The following is an 18,456-nucleotide window of genomic DNA, read 5'->3' on the forward strand; positions in this document are numbered from 1 at the left end:
ATGAACTTCTGCAGCATCCTGCCCAGACTTATTTTTTAGAAAGTTCAGCCCTTAATTACCACATCGTTTGTCTCTACAATGATCATTTAAGGGCTTAGCATGTTAACTGCTTTGGAGCATTCACAATATATTTCTCTTCTACAGCACCTTTTACGTGCAGAGCTCAGAATACAGATGCAGATAGTGGGAAATCAGGCATTTTTCTCAGTGACCAAACATTCTAATGAAGTATTGAAGGTCCAGTTCAGATTGGACCAGCGTAGAAATGAAGGGAAAATTCTCTAGTGGTAGAGAAAAAAAAATATTTACTATGATACTATTTTCGGTTGAGTTCTCAGATCCAGAAGACTACAGCCCCCTCTCAATCTACAAGGTGACAATAAAATTGATAAGATCAATATTTCCCTTGTGCTATTCTTCCTGGAAAGGAGGGTAAGAACATTTATAAAAATCCTTGGGTCTTTGCCTCACTGTCAAGGTGAAAATACCCCTTGAATGCATTGACTTTTATTCAATGGCCTGTGAAGTAGGAAGAGAAACTCCTAGGATTTTTGCCCTGGACCAAGACAGACCTAATATTTTAGCTACTCCTCCTCTGACAGATGGATAGGGTCTATGAACCCATGGTTACTCCTCAGCAGATGTATGTAGGAAGAGGAAATTGCTGTTCTTGATCTATTAATCTGTGGAGCAATAAACACAGGGGAAAAATGTTGCCTGGTGGTTTTATTTAAGAGAGTTTGTTATAATATTTATGAAATGAATAGTGAGAGAATGAATAGATAGGGAGAGATTTGGAATCAAGAAGAGAGGACATTTTAGCTTGATTGGTCATATAAAATACGGTCTTCAAACTGAGCCTTGACACATTTTCACAACAGTCTGTTTAGAAACTGGGAATCTTCCCAAGAGAAATATGAAGTAGGATTTGTTGACAACAACAGAGTATACAAAAACAAACCAACAAAAAACAGAACAACCAACCCTTTCTATAATTGTTCCCTTTTATGTAGACTTTATGTAGACTTACCCGATGCATAGATATTTGAAAAATTAGTCATAAGACTCTCAGAATTTGTGTCCTTTTCCTTCTCTTCACTTTCTCCCTGAAGGCTAGAGATATGATTCTTTCTTAGCTGGGTAGATTCAACATGGACCTGTTCATCTGGGAAAATGCCACCTGATTGAAAAAATAAAATGGCTTCAAATGATAATTTGCAACATAGGAATTGCCAGGCCATAGTCTATTCGCTAGTCCATTATTCAGTCAGTGACAGTTGCCAGAGTCAGTTTTAGGATAGCTACACCTTTATCCCACTCCAAGGTCCACTTGAGGAATACCCAGTCAGTGATCATCTGCCCAGGAGGGGACCTACTGCACGAAAATCATTCCAACTCCTCTGCCAGTGTTAAGGGCTCCATTTGACAGGAGATCCTATCCATTTTCTGGATCAAAAAGAAGACCCTGATTCAGTTTAACATCAACTTTTTTGCATCATAAATGCTTTCTTTGTCTGTTGGTCTCTGGAAAGCCCAGTTTGAAAATGTATATGTGAGTCTCTCCACCCCTCTTCCCTCTCTCCACACTGTTTTTGGTTCCTGCAGGAGCTGCAATAACTTTCCCCAATCCAGAATTGCATAAAATGCCTGGCCTACAATAATTTGTAAACATGTGTTGGCTTGCAGTATCAGTCATTGTCAATACACATTGCTTCAAAGGAAAGTACAAAAAGTCCAGAGCAGAAGTTTCTTCCTACATCAAATAGGGCTGGATTATTTGGTGAATCATTTATCCCTTATATTTTATGCCAGCTAATAAAATTGGATGTTTCTCATTATCCTTATAAATGGCTAATCTTTTTCTGAACCCAATTAAGCCCTTGGATTCAATAATATCTGGTGACAAGGAGATCCATGGGTCCCTTTACAAGTCTCATTAAATCCCTCTTTCCACCATACCCCTATGTGATGTATCTGTGACCTATGTTTGTATTGTTCTGCCTCTATACTCTCAAGTATCACACATTACCATAAAGTTTTAGTCTTTCTAAGGAATATAGAATACATGTGAACAACCTTTCAAATCACCCTGGATACTTCTCTTTTGTCTACTTAATCTTTGGGCCCAATTTTGATATAGTGATATTGCTGGGGGTAAGCGGTACTGTGCTAATCAACATGAAAAATGGTGAAAAATGTGGCCTCTAACTATTCACCTCCTTCAAAAAACCACATTTAACTACCATTTAACTTCCTTTCAGAAACTCTTCATGCAACCCTTTAAGCTATTACTTCTGGTCACTATAATTTCAAATTCTGATGGATGCCTACCTAGCGTTTTTCCTAATAAAATATCTTAAAAGAATTTCTAAAGTATCTAAATCTTCACAATAGATATCAAGGGTAAGAGAAACAAAATAGTGGAGTTCTAAAGGAATTTGCCTGAGGATGAAAGAAAAAAGGAATGAGGCCCACTTGACTTGGGTTTTGTTTTCACTACCAAGTTTTTTCACCATGTCACCAAAAACTGCCTTTTGGTGACAAAATAGTAACCCCCCCTGCTTACACGTACACTACAATGCAATTTTTGTCAGGAAAAATGCCCAGTTTCAGCAAGAAACCTTCATCATATAGCCATCTGTTTAATAAAAAAATGTGCTTTTTTGTTTTGGTGGTTGAATAAAAGAAGTGATTTACAGAGGCTTTTATTAAATTCATTAATTTTCCTTGATGTGATTTTTTTTTATTAATAATTGGGGAAAAGCACAAAATACAAGGATCCATATTTTTATAAGTAAGAAAAAAAAACTCCTTTTCATCAGTCTGGCAATGAAGAGGCCTTAAAAATTTCACAATTTTTATGTTCCTGTGGGAACTGATGTTGTAAAAAACTGGCTTTTGATGACAAAACAGTGACCACATACATATTGCAATGAGACTTTTGTTGGGGACAAAAACTCAGTGACAAAAACTCCCTCCCCCTCCCCAAGAAACTATTTTATTTTTCTCTGCCTTTATTGCTGACAAAGAGCCATGTAGACTCTGCTGTTTGTTTTGTCAACAGAACTGGCTTCTGCCAGTATCCCACAATACCTGCCCTGGTGGCTCTTCTCAGTTTTTTGATCTCTGCTGCCTTATAAGCAGAGCTTAAGTATCTGACAGCTGAGTGTGCTGCTTGTTTGGGGAGCAGACAAAGACCATATCATTGGAGTGCTCCTGTTGAGCCATGGAGCACAACAACAGGCAGGCTACTGCTGCAAGTAGTCAAGGTGGAGAATGAGGAGGAAGAGACTGATGTGCTGCTCTTGACATTCCTGAGGATGCAGAGCTATTCATGATACTACTCCTTGCAGCTGAGGAGACTGTGGGAGACCTCAGAGGGAATCTGAAGATGTGCTACGATCAGCTCTACCTTACTATGGTACTGCACTGCAGGATACATACCCACAGTGCATTGCTCACACTAGATGATGTTAACAATAGGGACAATAGTCATGCTGCTACAAGATCAAATTAAGCATCAACAACAACTTTAACAACTTTCATACACAGTCAGGGTACGTCTACACAGCAGCGGAATAATTGACATTGTTCTGAAATAACGTAGTGTGAGTCTAAACTACAAGCCTTTATTTCGAAATAATATTGATCTGGAGGACTTTTTATTCCAATTCGTGGTAACCCTCATTTCACAAGGAGTAAGGGAAGTTGAAGGAAGAGCATACTTCCTTCCACTTCCTGCTGTCAAGACAGCGCCAAAAGCCGAATTGACCTATTTCGACTTCAGCTACCCAATTGACATAGCTGAAGTTGCGTAGCTTAATTTGACTTTAGCCCTGCTGTGCTGACTTACCCTACATCTATGACTCTGTGCATGAGATCAATTACTCTAGTCTGCCTCCTTCATAATTAAAAAGCCTTACCTTACATGCCAGGGAGCTCAAGGACAGGGAGAGAGTCTTTGGCTAAGTCTACTGCCATTTTAGTGTATTACTAAATTCTGGCTTTGGGGTGTGGAAAATGAGAGCAAGTTCCAGCACTGTAAAGTGCCAGTGTAAACAGACTCCCAGCACTGTTAGCTACTCCCCTAAGAGCTTTAAAGTGCTGTCATGGCTGCATTTTAATTTTAGAAGTCTAGACAAAGCCTCTCTCTCTCTCTCTCTCTCTCTCATGCTCATGCTCATTCTTGTTAGCATGGAGATATGTATGCTGATCCCTGCCTTCTCCCCTGTTTTTAAGGCTGCTCCAGCATACAGACACACTACCTGGGCCGCCCAGAAAAAGGTCTGTGTTCCTGACCCTCCAGAAAATTTTTCCCCCCATTTTCCTGTGCAAGGGGCACAGAAAAATGCAGGCCACATTAATTATGCACCCCTGTAGGGGCACAGCATGCCCCCAGGAATAAGATAATCTTTTTCTCTCCTGCCATGGTGCAGTCTAGCATAGGCATAGTGGACACCACAGCTCTTGGCTGATGAATTGCCTTTGCTTTCAGTGTTCTTTGGTTATGTGTTACAAACAACATTCATAATCAGGTATTTGCTTAACGAGATAAGAAAAATCAAGGCAAGAAACACAAGTTGAAATGAGATCATTACATACAAGCCAGACCTAGACTAGAGAATAATCCTCACAACCCAGGGAATAGTAAGGGGAGTCGATGGGAGAATTTCTTCCATCGCCCTCCCACAGTTGTACGTTGACTCCAGATTTACTCCACAAAGTTTGAGTCATGTATCTTAGTTTGACATTGTCCTCTAGTATAGGCCTGGCCTGTACAGAATCATAGAATTATAGAACTCTAGAACTGGAAGGGACCTTGAGAAGTCATTGAGTCCAGTCCCCTGACCTCACTGCAGGACCCAGTAACATCTAGACCATCCCTGATAGATGTCTGTCTAACCTGCTCTTAAATATCTCCACAATCTCCGTAGGCAACTGTGTAGGACTTCAAAGACTACACCAGTTGACTTCTATTTCCAAGTAAACATAGCCAGGGCTCGACAAATTAGTCAATCTACTCGCCCGGGGCGAGTAGATTTTAAGCCGGCACGGCGCCACAGCGCGGTCTGCTCATGTGCAGCATGCCAAACAGCGCGGCTGGCAAGCGGGTCTCATCGCTGCTTGTCAAGCCCTGAACATAGCCATTTCAAAGGTGCATTTATTGCCTCAATTTTGCTGATCTCATTAATTTCTTACTAGATGCACTAAATCAAACCCTGGGAGATGCAGAAATATTGATCTCCCAATAAGTGGAGACAAGACTACTGTGTTCCTAAAATGGATATGGTAATTTCCTCCACTAAAAGTTAATACAAACTAGTCATTGGGACTTGTCAGTTCCTGTGGGATTTTGCAAGCTTCTGAAGTAGACCTGTGAGCAGAGCCATCCCTAGCAGGGTACACAGGGCCTGGGGGATCCTCCCAATCTCTTGCCCAGTACCCCATATGCAAGGCCTAGGGTAACCCTTCACTGCAGGACCCGCTCCACCCCTTTCCCCAAAACCCCATTCCTGCTCCACCCTATCCCATCCTTCCCACTCATGCTTTTGTTCTGCCTCCTCGTCTGCAGCCCTCTCCCCTGAGCAAGACAATCTGGAGGATTATTGGTAGGGGGGGGGATGCTGGCATCGGGCAGCATCAGAGATCAGCCCCTTATCCTTCACTCACCATGGTGGTGGGAGCCACAGCCACCCAGCAGCCTGCTCCACTCTTCCCCTTCCATCCTACTGCACTCCACTTCTCCACAGTGACCACCCATTGCCGTGGTGAAGTGGAGCACAGTGGGTTGGAGAGGACAGATGGGTGGGGCAAAGCAGAGCAGGCTGTAGGGTTGCTTGGTCTCTCACAACCACAGTGAGTGCAGAAGAGAGGCAACCCCTGCTGCCATCCTGTGCCAGGCTCCCAGGTAATCCCTTAGGACACCCTGGGCCCCATCCATGGACCGGAAAAGGGCCAGTGTAGACAGCACAGTAGTCTTTTCTGCAAAAAAGCCCCGATCGCGAAAATGACGATCGGGGCTTTTTTCCGGAAAAGCGCGTCTACATTGGCCACGGACGCTTTTCCGGAAAAAGGGCTTTTCTGGAAAAGCATCCTGCCAATGTAGACGCTCTTTTTCCGGAAATACTTATAACGGAAAACTGTTCCGTTTTAAGCATTTCCGGAAAAGGGTGCCAGTGTAGACACAGACTAACTGTTCTCTGTAATGAATAAGAAAATGTTAAAGCGACTCCATTAGCTCTGAACTATGATTGCCCTGTTGCTAAGTCAAAGCAAAGCAGTTCAAAAGTTTGATCTGTTTGCTTTTCTGTGTTTAACCAAATCTCTCTCCATTGCTCAGATCAATCTTGGCATAAGGTATGGGCTTTTTTATTTATCTTTTTTTAAGTAGAGAATTGAGCTCTATATACTCTATATCAGTGGCGATCACTCTGTGGCCCATGAGCTGCACGCAGCTCAGAGTAATCTAAAGGCAGATCACAAGACATTTTGATGACAGTGAGGGTCCACTGGCATGGCTACCTGCAGCTCCCACTGGTAACGATTCACCATTCCCAGGCAATGGGAGCTCCAGAAGATGGAAGCCAGCATGTCTCTTCGGCCTGCACCACTTTCCGTGGCTCCATTGTCTGGCCTCAGTGAACTACAGCCCATGAGAGCTGCAGGAGCTGTGCCTACAAATACTCAACATCAGCAAAATGTCTCAGGACCTGCCCGTGGATGATCCTGATTGGCCACACGCAGCCCACTGACTGCTGGTTGCCCACCAGTGCTCTGTATTCATATAGCTTTCTTCTTTTATCTATTTTATATCAGTGCAACCACACAGACTTCTCAAGAGCTACTCCCAATTTATGCATGTGCAAGTGACAGCAGAATCATCCTAGCAATAGGTCTTCATCTTCAGAAACACTACTGATATTTTCCTTTAAATATAATTAACAGCTAGAAAACAAAATAGGATGAAAGTCATGCGAGAAAGCAAAGAGGCAGAGTTTAAGCAGAGACTTAGTGCTGATTGGTTCTCGTCTAAAAGCAGTAAAGTTTTAACATCCTAGTTAACTGAACACTACTTTGAGAAAGAAGGGTGGACATTGTTTGGTTTTATATTCTTTGCCTCAATACACAAATAGCTTTTAAATACACATCTCATTTTTTCTACCCTTTCTTCACAAAAACATTGCTAATTACCAATTGACCCCTGCATCCCTGCCCCCATTTTTTTGGCATGAGCAAGTAATATATCAAAATCTACCACCAAAATGTAATTATCCCTCTTCTGCATTCTCTGCTTCCTCATTATTTCATCATATCAGATCAGCCCTATAAGTCAGACAAATAGAGGCATGAATCTAAACTCACTGAAGTCAGCTGGAGTCTTTCCATTGACCTCCAAGGGGTACAGAACAGATCCATATTTGTGTGCTTTTTCAGTGCAATTAATGTGGTGATAGTTCTATATACCTGTATTTAGTTAAAGTAAGATCAAAGACTGCCTCACGTTTTAAATGGAGTACATAAACACATTTTATTCTGATCTTTAAATGTTCTTATACAATTGCATATTATGCCTTTCAGTGAAAAGATTATTTAACGTCACCTTTGAACTTACTTGTCTTGCTAGCACCTGTCCTGAAATCCATGCCTATGCTTCTCTGAAGAACAGCAGAATACAGGAAAATGCCTGGGGCAGTAAAAAAAGTACAGTTTTGCATAAAACAATACTAACCTAAACCAAAAGCAATACACTTGGGCATGACAAGCATATGTGCAGCTGTACAGACTGCTCAAGTACAGATTTATCAAATATTTATAATCTTTCACTGTATTGCTCAGAGTTTCTGGGCGTTCCTTTTAGTCCAACAAAATGGGAGGGGAAATAAGATGATTCTCTCTCTTATTCTAAGTTGCCAGCACAAGTTTGTTTCTAAAGCACCACCTTTTTCAAAGCGTCCTTAAAAATCTTTAATATGTACAGTCAGATAAAAGTAGTCTGCATGCCTACCAAGTTTGCCTTTTAATATTTTCAGCTACTTTGTGTACCTATGGCCCAGTTCTGAAACGTGCAATGTACCCTTGACTTCAGTAGAAAGAAAGGGTACTCAGGAACTTGAAAGAACAATTCCTTGCTCTGCTAGACTTGGGAAAGATTCTTAGTCTCCCTGTAAAATGTGGGTGATAAAAATTCCATAGTTTAAGTGGTATTGTGAGGATAAAATTCTGAAAGGCTGTTATTTAAGTCTGATTACCTAAGAGCCTAAATGTCTAAGATAAAACACACCCAAAGAGTTTTGATGGTGCTTGGTGATAATATCTATGTGGTTTTACTTGCCCCCCATTCCAAATAATAATAAATTTCACTTCAAGTAATGATGACAATCTAACCACAAAACAAAAATCTAGCCCAAACTGGTCCACCTATATACAAAGCTACAGAGCTTGCTTGGCTTGGGAGTGAAGCTATCAGTCAATCCACGTTTGCAAGAAATATTCTTTACCTCTTTTCAACTGAAGTGATCTGAGTTCAAAATTTGTAATGAAATTAGAAACTGGGAGAATGTTGCAGAACCTTATCTCCTGGTGCAAACAATTTCCAGAACTCAAGTATCAACCAGCTTAAAAACTGACTTGTTTTTAAAAGCCTTTTAAATTTAGATTTTCTATTGATAGATACCTTTACTCTGTTTTAATATCCTTACCCTTTTTTATCTAGAATATCGAAGATACAAAGATCAATGATTCCCAAACAGTACATTGCTCATAGATAGTTTATTTTAGAGATGGGAGATTGCTTTCCTTTATGGACTGCAAATGGATTAAATGCTTTGTGGGAGACAAAGACATTAGGCTACTAAATTACAGCACCCACAAAGAATGTCATCAGCATTTCCACATGGAGATATTATGGGTTAGTTTGAAATATTTTAGGTTTTGGTGCATTCATAGTTTTGATTAAAAATCCAGAGAAATTAGTCACTTTGTGAAAATTTTCATTATGTTGAAAACCCAGTTTTGCACGAAAAAAAGTTAAAAAATGGAAAATATATGACCAGCCCTCCTGAGCATGAGACATATTATAAGACCATGGCATTTTCTGAACAACAAAACTGTTTGTACCTTTCTTTAAGGATTTGTTCACAGAAGATGAAACTGAACCAGTCCTTGAAGGTTTGATGAAAAGGTTTGAATTAAAAAACAACAAAAAAGCTTCCACCCAAAGGAGCCTGACAATGACCTCATCCTGACAATTTCCTGGCAGCTGCCCAGATGATAACTGGGGAGAGAACTGGGAAGGGGAACAATGCCCCATTATGGCATTCTCCAAATACAGATTAGATAAAGTGGGGTCAACAGTCTAGTCATAACATGAATGAGAGAAACAGCATGGAATGTATCTATTGCAAAGGTGTTTGCATATGTTTCTTGGGCTAGGAAACTCTTCCCACCCTTGAGTTAAATTTCCCATGTAAAAAGTGAACAGGTCTTGATTTTTGGTAATCGTGAATTTTGTATGAACCTAATTGCACAGCTACGGACATACTAGATTTCTCTTTGCTAACTAGATTAATATGTTTAGTGCCATATTTGAGTGAGGCAGCCACACACAAAAATGCACATGAATTAAACTTCTACAAATACAGGCATAAATTACTGTTCCACTTCTAATTATACATTTTCACTATTTGAATCGATTTCATTCCAAATTAAGATGTGGAACTATGTATACATTTTTGCACATAATTTAGCATTTTTTTCCATAATTTAACTGAAAAGGTTATATTATCGTGTACAAAATATGACTGAAATTATGGCCATACTCTACAGTTGCACACAGATATTGGTTTTAAAATGTTCACATACTTGCTCGTGCATATACTATGCTAAATGTATGCACATTTGCAGAAAATGTGCATAAAATTGTAAGCCTATTTGTTGTAGATATGCCAATTTTTATAAACATTATTTTTTAACTTCCATCTCCAGTGTCCAATGTCAAACTTCCAGTACCATTCACAGAAGTTATGCTTATTTATCTAAATATGACATTTTGCACTTATTGTCTATATGAAGTGTGGGAAACTAAAAATATGAACATTTACCAACCTCTAGAATTTAACCATTAGTCATCTATTTCATTAATTTGACTTACAGCTATTCTGTATTCTCATCGTATATTTATATTAGGAAATATAGCTAGGTCAGTCTGCTCCCGACATTTACCTTTGCTGTTGTGAAAAGGCAAAGTGAAAAGCCAGCTGTCCTTGAGTAAGAAAACTGGCATTTGGATGCCAGGTGCCAATTTTGGTTTTAGAAATTTAAGGATGCAGAGTGGCAAATATCAGGAAATAACAGTCCTAGACATAGAACTTATTTATTAATTATGAAGTCATTGGTTAAATAACTGTATAGATCATCATCAGCAGCAGAAAGTTATGCCTTATCTCATCAGAAAAGCAATTGATTTAGAAGTGAAAGACAATTTAGACAATTCCCTAAATTATGGATACGAGCATCATTTGTATCTGAAAATGGAGGACATTTCACTATTGTCTGTTTAAGCTTACATTACTAGTGCTCAAAAATTATACAATTTGATGGCCAGTGAAAAAAGTAGAGAATAGATGGAGTACCCTTTAAGAAGTCTGTCCTAAAGCTTTTATGAAATCAGCAGAACCTTTCTGTGGCTACATCTAGACTGCAATCTTCTTTTGGAGGAAGCATTTCCAGAAGAGATCATCCGGAAAAACTTATTTCGAAAGAGAACATTCACACAGCAAAAGCACATTGAAAAAGCGATCTGCTTTTTTGAAAGATAGTGTCCACTATCTCGCATTTAAGTAGTGATTACTATGGACAGAGTGGCCACTAGGGCACCTGTGCTTTTTCCTTGAGGCCTCTTCTTTTGAAAAAAAAAAAAAAAGCCCTCTTCCCTGTCCACACATGCCTTTTTCTGAAAGAGCTCTTTCAGAAAAAGGCTTCTTACTCGTAGAAAGAGGTTTACCGCTGTCGGAAAAAACTCTAAGTACTTTCGACTTTCTGTTGAAAGAACACAATTGCAGTGTGGACGTAAGTGTAGTTTTTCCAGAAAAATGGCCGTTTTTCCAGAAAAACTCTGCAGTGTAGACATGCCCTGTATGAGTCGGCAGGAGTCTAATTTTTAATCAACATTTTGCGCTGATATTGGAACGTGCCATTATAACAATACCAAAAGTGAACTCCTATTGGTTTATTCTGATAAACTATCTTCCAAATAGAAAAAGAAAACATTCAAAGGTTGAAATAAGGTAAACACAATCAGGAATTGAAAGCTCAGAGACAGCTATAGTTGCTGATGCCCTACAATCCCTCTTATCATTAGGTAGCCACCCAACAGAAGCAGCCAATGAACCTTTAGTAGGCACTAATATTTTGCTGCCCTAGGCACCTACCTGTCTTTTCTAGTGGCAGGCCAAAGCTATAAAAGATAATAATTTATATCAGCCCAAAATTAAAATGGCTTTTGTTATAATCATTAGATAATGTGAGAGACAAATACAATTTTTAATGGAAACAGTATACTTAGAAAGAATTTTAGTCAAAACTCCTTATCCTAGGATGATGTTGTGACAGGGCAAGGTCACAGATGGCCCCTCAGGGGTGCCTCCTGGGATGCTGTCACGGCCACTGCCACTCGCCTTATGCTTTGTGGGGCTCCTCACCGCCCGGTCCTGCTGGGCCAGCCTCCTGAGAGAGCACTCCCCAGATGGGATCAAACCCCTAAGAATTAGGAAAATAAAAATGGTTTTATTAAGTTGAAGCAGTAGGATTTTAGTAGTAATAAGTAAAAACAGGCAGAGCAAGTAGGTTACAAATCAAAAGAAACAAAACCGCTTGACTAATTCTCCACTGAAACCTCAGTACAAACTCTTCAAACTCACCCTACAATCCCTTTTCCAGCTGCCACTCCAAACCAGGGCTGTCTTCCCCACCTTGGGGTCTCAGGCTCCTTCCTTCAGGTGCAGCCCAGCCGAAAGACCCAGGCCTCTCCTTTCCTATTCCTTTTGTTAAGGAGTTGAAGCCACTCCCTACCAACCACTGCTTGGACTTAGGGACAAAAGATTGTTTAACAGTGGCTCATCTAGAAGTTGCAGGTAATATCTTCCATGTCTCCCATTCACACATTTGAAACTCACAAAGTATTCCCCACTCTATGTGTCTAATTTTACACACACAAATGATACATACAACAGAGTAAGATAAACAGAACCAGCAGATCATGACATGAAGATCAATGGATTACATTAAATAATTCACTCAAACCACCTTTGAGTTATGTATATTCATGTCCATGAGTCCACTTCATAAACTGGGGGGGGGGGAGGGTTCCATACCAGATGTAATGAGCAATCAAAGATTGAAGTGGATATTTGGCTAAGAAAGTGAGTAATAAAAAGCTAAAATGTTGAGTAATAGGAGATAGATATTTTCTTACTATATATTTTAGAAATGTGCATCTGTCTGTTTGTTTAAGAACTCTTCCTAAATGATGGCCATGTCTAGACTGCAGCATTTTTCTGGGATACTGTGTCCAAGGAATGCGTCTGCTTTTCCGAAAAAAAAATTCAGAAAAGCAGATGCATATTTTTGGCATCCTTGTAAACCTTGTTTTATGAGGAAGAAGGTATGTTCCAAGGAAGCATTTTATTTCTGACATTTGGCCCAGTGTAGCTGGCCCAAAATGTCAGAAAAGCCTCTTCTGAAAAAAGAATCGGAAAAAGATACGTAAATTGCAGTTTGCAATTTGCGTATCTTTTCCCAACCCCCCCCACCACCAGCAGTGTAGAGATAGTTAAGAGCTAGGATCACCAAATTCAGCATGTGTCTTCCTGTTATCAAGACTTAAAGCAAGGTAAGTATTTGGTTGTGCCAGGAAAATTGTACCTGGAATGAGATTGCTTCTCATAAAACCATACAGGAAAGAGACAGAATTGCCAAGCGGGTGAAAGAGACTTTCTCTGGGGCAGCCTGCATACTGAATCACTTATTTAATTGTATTGCCCACCATTTTATTTTCCAAAAAGCAAAAATTGAGTTAAGTACCTGAGCAATGCCAGGTAAATCTTCTAGTGAATAAGAAAGGAACAAGAATAAAATAAACAATGTGTAAAATTATAAGCTTTATAGGAACAACAGGACTAAGATCTGTAAAGATTGAATAGATTTAATGTATTTCAAAGTACAAGTAGGTAAATAAAACTGAAACTATTATATGAAAAGAAGAGTAGCCAAGACAAATATTTATGCATTACAGAGATTATGCAAAGGCTGGATTTGGTACCCAAACACAGGCCTGAGAAGTTCCTGGCATGAGGTACCCTACAAATCCTTAAAAGAAGTAAAAGATAACAAGAGTACTCATTCTTTGTCTAACGCACTGAACTATCAAGAGGTACACATTTCTGGCCTTTTAAATCACATGAGCCAATCATTTTTATATCATTCAGATAGGTGTGACAGAAGCAACCAATTTTCAGGAGCCTGTTAAGAACTAAGAAAGCTAAAGCACTTCTAAAGTCTAGCAATGTCCAAAAGTTGAAAGTGGGCTAGGTTACATTTTATGGTATAATTAATGCTTGTATCATCACATAACTTGTTGCTTCCAGCTGCCTGTAGGTAACTGTACCCACCTCGTCCAGTGGTACCCTATGACCCCCCCTCCAAGGGGGGGGGGGAATGTTGTTAGGACGCCTTTCCTGGTGGCCGCTAGGACGATCCTCCTGCCTCGGCAAAAGCCCTCTCCATGGCGCGGAATACTAACTCCTCCACCCAGGCTGCGGGGTGGGGGAACAGGAGGCCCGGGCCCACCCTCACTCACGGGCCCCAGCCCAGGGCCCTAAGGACACGGATCAGTCTGGATCCAGTCCGGCTGACGGGGCATCCTGCTGTAACTCGTCAACCCACCAACCCTAATGGGTTCTGCCCTGGGCTGCTTCCTTTCCCTGCACCCGGCTTCTCGCCGCTGGAAGGCTTACCTTTCCTTTGGCGGATAGGCTGCTGACGCACAAAAAAAAGGAGTCAGTGGACCGGAATTGCCGGTCTCTTAACGCCCTTTCTAGCCTCCCAACCGTTCTCAGGGATCTCTCCCAGTGGCGTCTCCAAGCCTCCACCCAGCTACTCTCTCTCTCTCTCTCTCTCTTTCTCTCTCTCTCCCTTCCCCGCTCCAGTTATGGCAGCAGCGTTTTTAAATGCTGCGCTGCTTCCGCCCTACCTGACGTCATCAAAAGGGGGAGGGCAGGGCTTTCGTATCTCCCCGCTGGCTCCCCAACGCGCTGGACTCACGGGACGGGGGAATGCCTCCATGTTGTCCCCGCTCTCACCTTCGCACTCCCAGCCCGCCGCCCACGGGTCAGCCGGCACAACAAGCCACGGTGCGGCATGGGAACACACCATGTACCACCGGGCTGCCTCCCCCCTAGTGCCAAGCAATGCCTGCTTGGTGGGAGTCGCAGTGCGGGGCGAGGATGCCCCATCACTGTAACTAATTATGCATTTTAAATAAATAAGCTGGTTAATTTTATAGCAATAAAAGTTTAGCTATCATATCAGCCAGCATTAAGAAGGTGAACAAATAAGTACAGTATGTCTTCCTGGGGGGAACTCTGCATATTTTTACATTTTGCTTGTAGTTATTGTTCTCAGATATAATAAATCCTGCCTAGTTTTTTAGAAGGAATAAATTATGTCCAAGGATGCTTATTTATTATCATAGAATCATAGAATCATAGGACTGGAAGGGACCTCAAGAGGTCATCGAGTCCAGCCCCCCGCCCTCAAGGCAGGACCAAGCTCTGTCTACACCATCCCTGACAGATGTCTATCTAACCTGTTCTTAAATATCTCCAGAGAGGGAGATTCCACCACCTCCCTTGGCAATTGATTCCAATATTATGATAATCCAATTTTATTTTTCAGACACTCGTGGAACAAGGTGTACCGGTAGTTCGAATTAGAGAGTCTAATTCGAACTACCTACTCCGTGCCACGTGTAGCCGCGGGCACGGAGTCCGCACTAAGGGGGATTTAAAAATGGTGGCACCCGGCAAGATGCAAATGAAGCCCGGGATATTTAAATCCCAGGCTTCATTTGCAACATCAAATGCCTACATTAGCCACCCTAGTTCGAACTAGGGTGGCAGTGTAGACATACCCTAACAGACTTTACAGTCAGAAGGGACCATCATGATCACTCAGTATATGATCTTCTGCACGTCACAAACTACTGAACCTTACTCACCCTCTTCTGTTATAAATCCATCACCTCTGTCTGAAAAAACAACAGATGGTTTGGTAGCACTTTATAAAATAACAAAACATGTAGATGGTATCATGGGCTTTCGTGGGCACAGCCCACTTCTTCAGATGACCGGAGTTATGAGTTTAAGATGTGCACACCCAAAATAAATAGGAAAGGGGGAAAAATAAAGTATCTGAAGATTGGGTAGTTAAAACAAAGCAGATAAGAATCAAAGTCAATAGATAGTATACTTCCTGATATAAGTCTACACAAAGAGTTGTTTGTACCTTCAATGGCTGTTAAGTTGGTAGTGTCCCAACCAACTTTCATCACAATTGAGTCCATTAGCATGTGAATTGAATTTGTGGATGAACTCTAATTCCAATGCTTCTCTGTGGGTCTGGTTAGTAGAACTGGTTTGTGACAAGACAGCTACTTGAAGATCTTTTAAACAGTGATTCCGAAGATTGAAGTGTTCCCCAATAGGTTTCTGTATGTTTCCTTTACGTATATCTGATTTATGTCCATTGATTCTTTCCCACAGAGACTGTCCAGTTTGTCCAATATATATAGCAGTGGGGCATTGATGGCATTTGATGGCATAGATCAAATTACTAGATGTGCAGTCAAATAATCTTTTGATTTGGTAGCTTATGTTATTGGCTCCAGTGATGAATCTGCTTGTATAGATATGTGCACAGAGTTGGCATCATTTTTGGTTGCAGGGCTAGGTTCCTGGAGGTTTATGATGTGATTGTGTGGCATGGTTATCAGAAAGAATTCGTTTCAGGTTTGGGGATTGTCTGTAAGCAAGAATAGGCTTTTCTCCTAAGGCCTCTGAGAGTGAGGGATCATTTTCCAAGATTGGTTGTAGATTGTGTATAATGTGCTGGAGGGGTCTGAGTTGTGGACTACAGGCAGTCCCTGGGTTACGTACAAGATAGGGACTGTAGGTTTGTTCTTAAGTTGAATTTGTATGTAAGTCGGAACTGGTACATATTGTAGGGGAAACTCTAGCCAAACATTTTTTTTAGTTTTGGATAGCATAGGGAAAGGTTAACTCCCCTCTAATGTTTGTTTTGCTGTCTGTTCCCCTGTTCAGAAGATTTCACATCTATTTCTGTCCCTGTGAAAACTCAGGACTAAAGGAGTAACTCATCAAATACCAAACAGCTCTGCACCATGCTTTGAGCTAATAGCTTTATTTCCACACACCACCCAAGGTTCTAGGAGGAGGGTCCTTTTTTTGCTAACACAATGAGGCCAGCACTTTGTTTGTTTTGGTGGAGTCTTTGTTTGCCCAGGGAGCCCAGCATGTATAGGGGGAGGAGGGGCGGAGAGGCTGCTTTTGTCTGCTGTTCGGCAGCCTGTTGCTCAGGGGAGGGGGCAGCCTGTTGCTGGCAGGGGGGGAGGGGGAGGCGTGCAGGATGCGAGGCCGCGGGGGGGGGGGGGGCAGCGGGCGTGGGGAGGCACTTTTCCTCTGCCCGGCAGCTCTGCGGGATCCCTGTCCCTGTGGCCAGCTGCTGCAGGCAGAGGCCAGTTGGAGCCGGCCGAAGAGGAGGAGGAGGTGGATTCTAGGACCCAGGTGAGCGAGCCCCGGGGACGCTGCTGCGCTCCGGGAGCCAGGCATGTATAGAGGGGAGGAGGGGCAGAGAGGCTGCTTTTGTCTGCTGTTCGGCAGCCTGTTGCTCAGGGGAGGGGGCAGCCTGTTGCTGGCAGGGGGGTGGGGGGGGCAGCGGGCGTGGGGAGGCACTTTTCCTCTGCCCGGCAGCTCTGCAGGACCCCAGTCGGAGCCGGCCCGAGGAGGAGGAGGATCCTAGGACCCAGGTGAGAGAGCCCCGGGAATGCTGCTGCGCATGTGCGGGAGTTGCTTCACCCCGTTCGTATCTAGGGATCCGACGTAAGTCGGATCCATGTAAGTCGGGGACTGCCTGTATAGGTAATAACAAGAGGAGTGCTGTTATTTTTTTCTTTTGGGTCTGTCTTGAAGTAGTTCATGTCTGGGTACTTTTTTGGCTCTGTCAATTTGTTTTTTTACTTCTCCAGATGTGTATTTCAGTTTTAGGAATGCTCTGTAAAGATCCTGTAGGTGATAGTCTCTGTCTGTGGGGTCGGAGCAAATCCGGTTGTATCTTATGGCTTGGCTGTATACAATAGACCGAGAAATGTGTCTGGGATGGAAGCTGGAGGCATGAAGGTAAGTGTAGTGGTCGGTGGGTTTCTGATATAGGATGATGGAAATTTGTCCATTTTTAACTGTACTGTAGTGTCCAGGAAGTGGATTTCTCATGTGGACTGGTCCAGGCTGAGGTTGATGGTGAAGTTACTGAAATTATCAAATCCTGGTTTATAAACTTCAAATTTCAGATAGCCCGCCATTTACACTTGTTTTAACCTGCAAGTGACCTGTGTCTCATGCTTCAGAGGAAGGCAAATCCCTACTCTGGATCTCTGCCAATCTGATTTGGGAGAAAATTCCACACATCATAATCATTTATAGACTCTGAGCCTTTGGAGGCTGTTTCAGAAGTTCACTCCTCTAACGGTTAGAAATCGTTGCCAAATTCAAGCCTAAACTTGTTGATAGTCAGTTTGCACCCATTTGTTCTTGTGTCCACACTTGTGTTTAAGTTAAATAACTCCAGTTAAATAACTTCCTTGGTATTTATCTCTCTGATATATGTATAGAAAGCAATCATATCTCTCCTCTGTCTTCTTTTGGTTAGGCTAAATAAACCACGCTCATTGACACTCTTTTCTCATAAGATAGGGTGCCATTCCTTGGCTTATCCTACTAGCCCTTCTCCATGCCTGCTTCAGTTTGAATCCATTTTTTCTTTAACAGGGGAGATGAGAATTGCACCCAATATCCCAGATGGGATCTCACAAGTGCCTTGTACAATGTTACTAACTCTTTCATGTCTCTGCTGGAAATTTCTCACCTGACCTGATGCATCCTAGGAGTAGCTTTTTTCACGGCTATATTTATATTGGCAGCTCATAGTCATCCTGCGATCAATTAGTACACCCAGGTCTTTCTCCTCCTGTGTCAAAGTCCCTTGTTTACAGAAAAAAAATTTCTTGTTAGTCCCTAAATGCATGACCTTATACTTTGCAGTATTAAATTTCATCCTATTTCTTTTACTCCAGTTTACAAGGACATCCAGCTCTTTTCGTGTGAT

At 41.8% G+C, this 18,456-nt stretch overlaps 1 protein-coding gene across 7 annotated transcripts in view; it reads right to left on the reverse strand.

Annotated features, from left to right (window-relative positions):
* LOC102444510 (glutamate decarboxylase 1-like) overlaps positions 1-18,456 on the reverse strand; it is a 104,863-nt gene that overhangs the window by 42,038 nt on the left and 44,369 nt on the right. For 5 of the 7 annotated variants that reach the window (XM_075921407.1, XM_075921405.1, XM_075921404.1 and 2 more), the window contains 2 exons: positions 7,613-7,684; positions 1,031-1,180 (listed from right to left, as the gene is read on the reverse strand). In XM_075921407.1, the coding sequence (XP_075777522.1) occupies positions 1,031-1,180; positions 7,613-7,643 (181 nt within the window). In that variant the 5' untranslated portion in view covers positions 7,644-7,684. The remainder of the gene's footprint in view (positions 1-1,030; positions 1,181-7,612; positions 7,685-18,456) is intronic. The other 2 variants (XM_075921409.1, XM_075921408.1) reach the window with 1 other exon arrangement.

Source organism: Pelodiscus sinensis, chromosome 2, assembly GCF_049634645.1.
Source record: "Pelodiscus sinensis isolate JC-2024 chromosome 2, ASM4963464v1, whole genome shotgun sequence".
NCBI classification, from domain to species: domain Eukaryota; kingdom Metazoa; phylum Chordata; order Testudines; family Trionychidae; genus Pelodiscus; species Pelodiscus sinensis.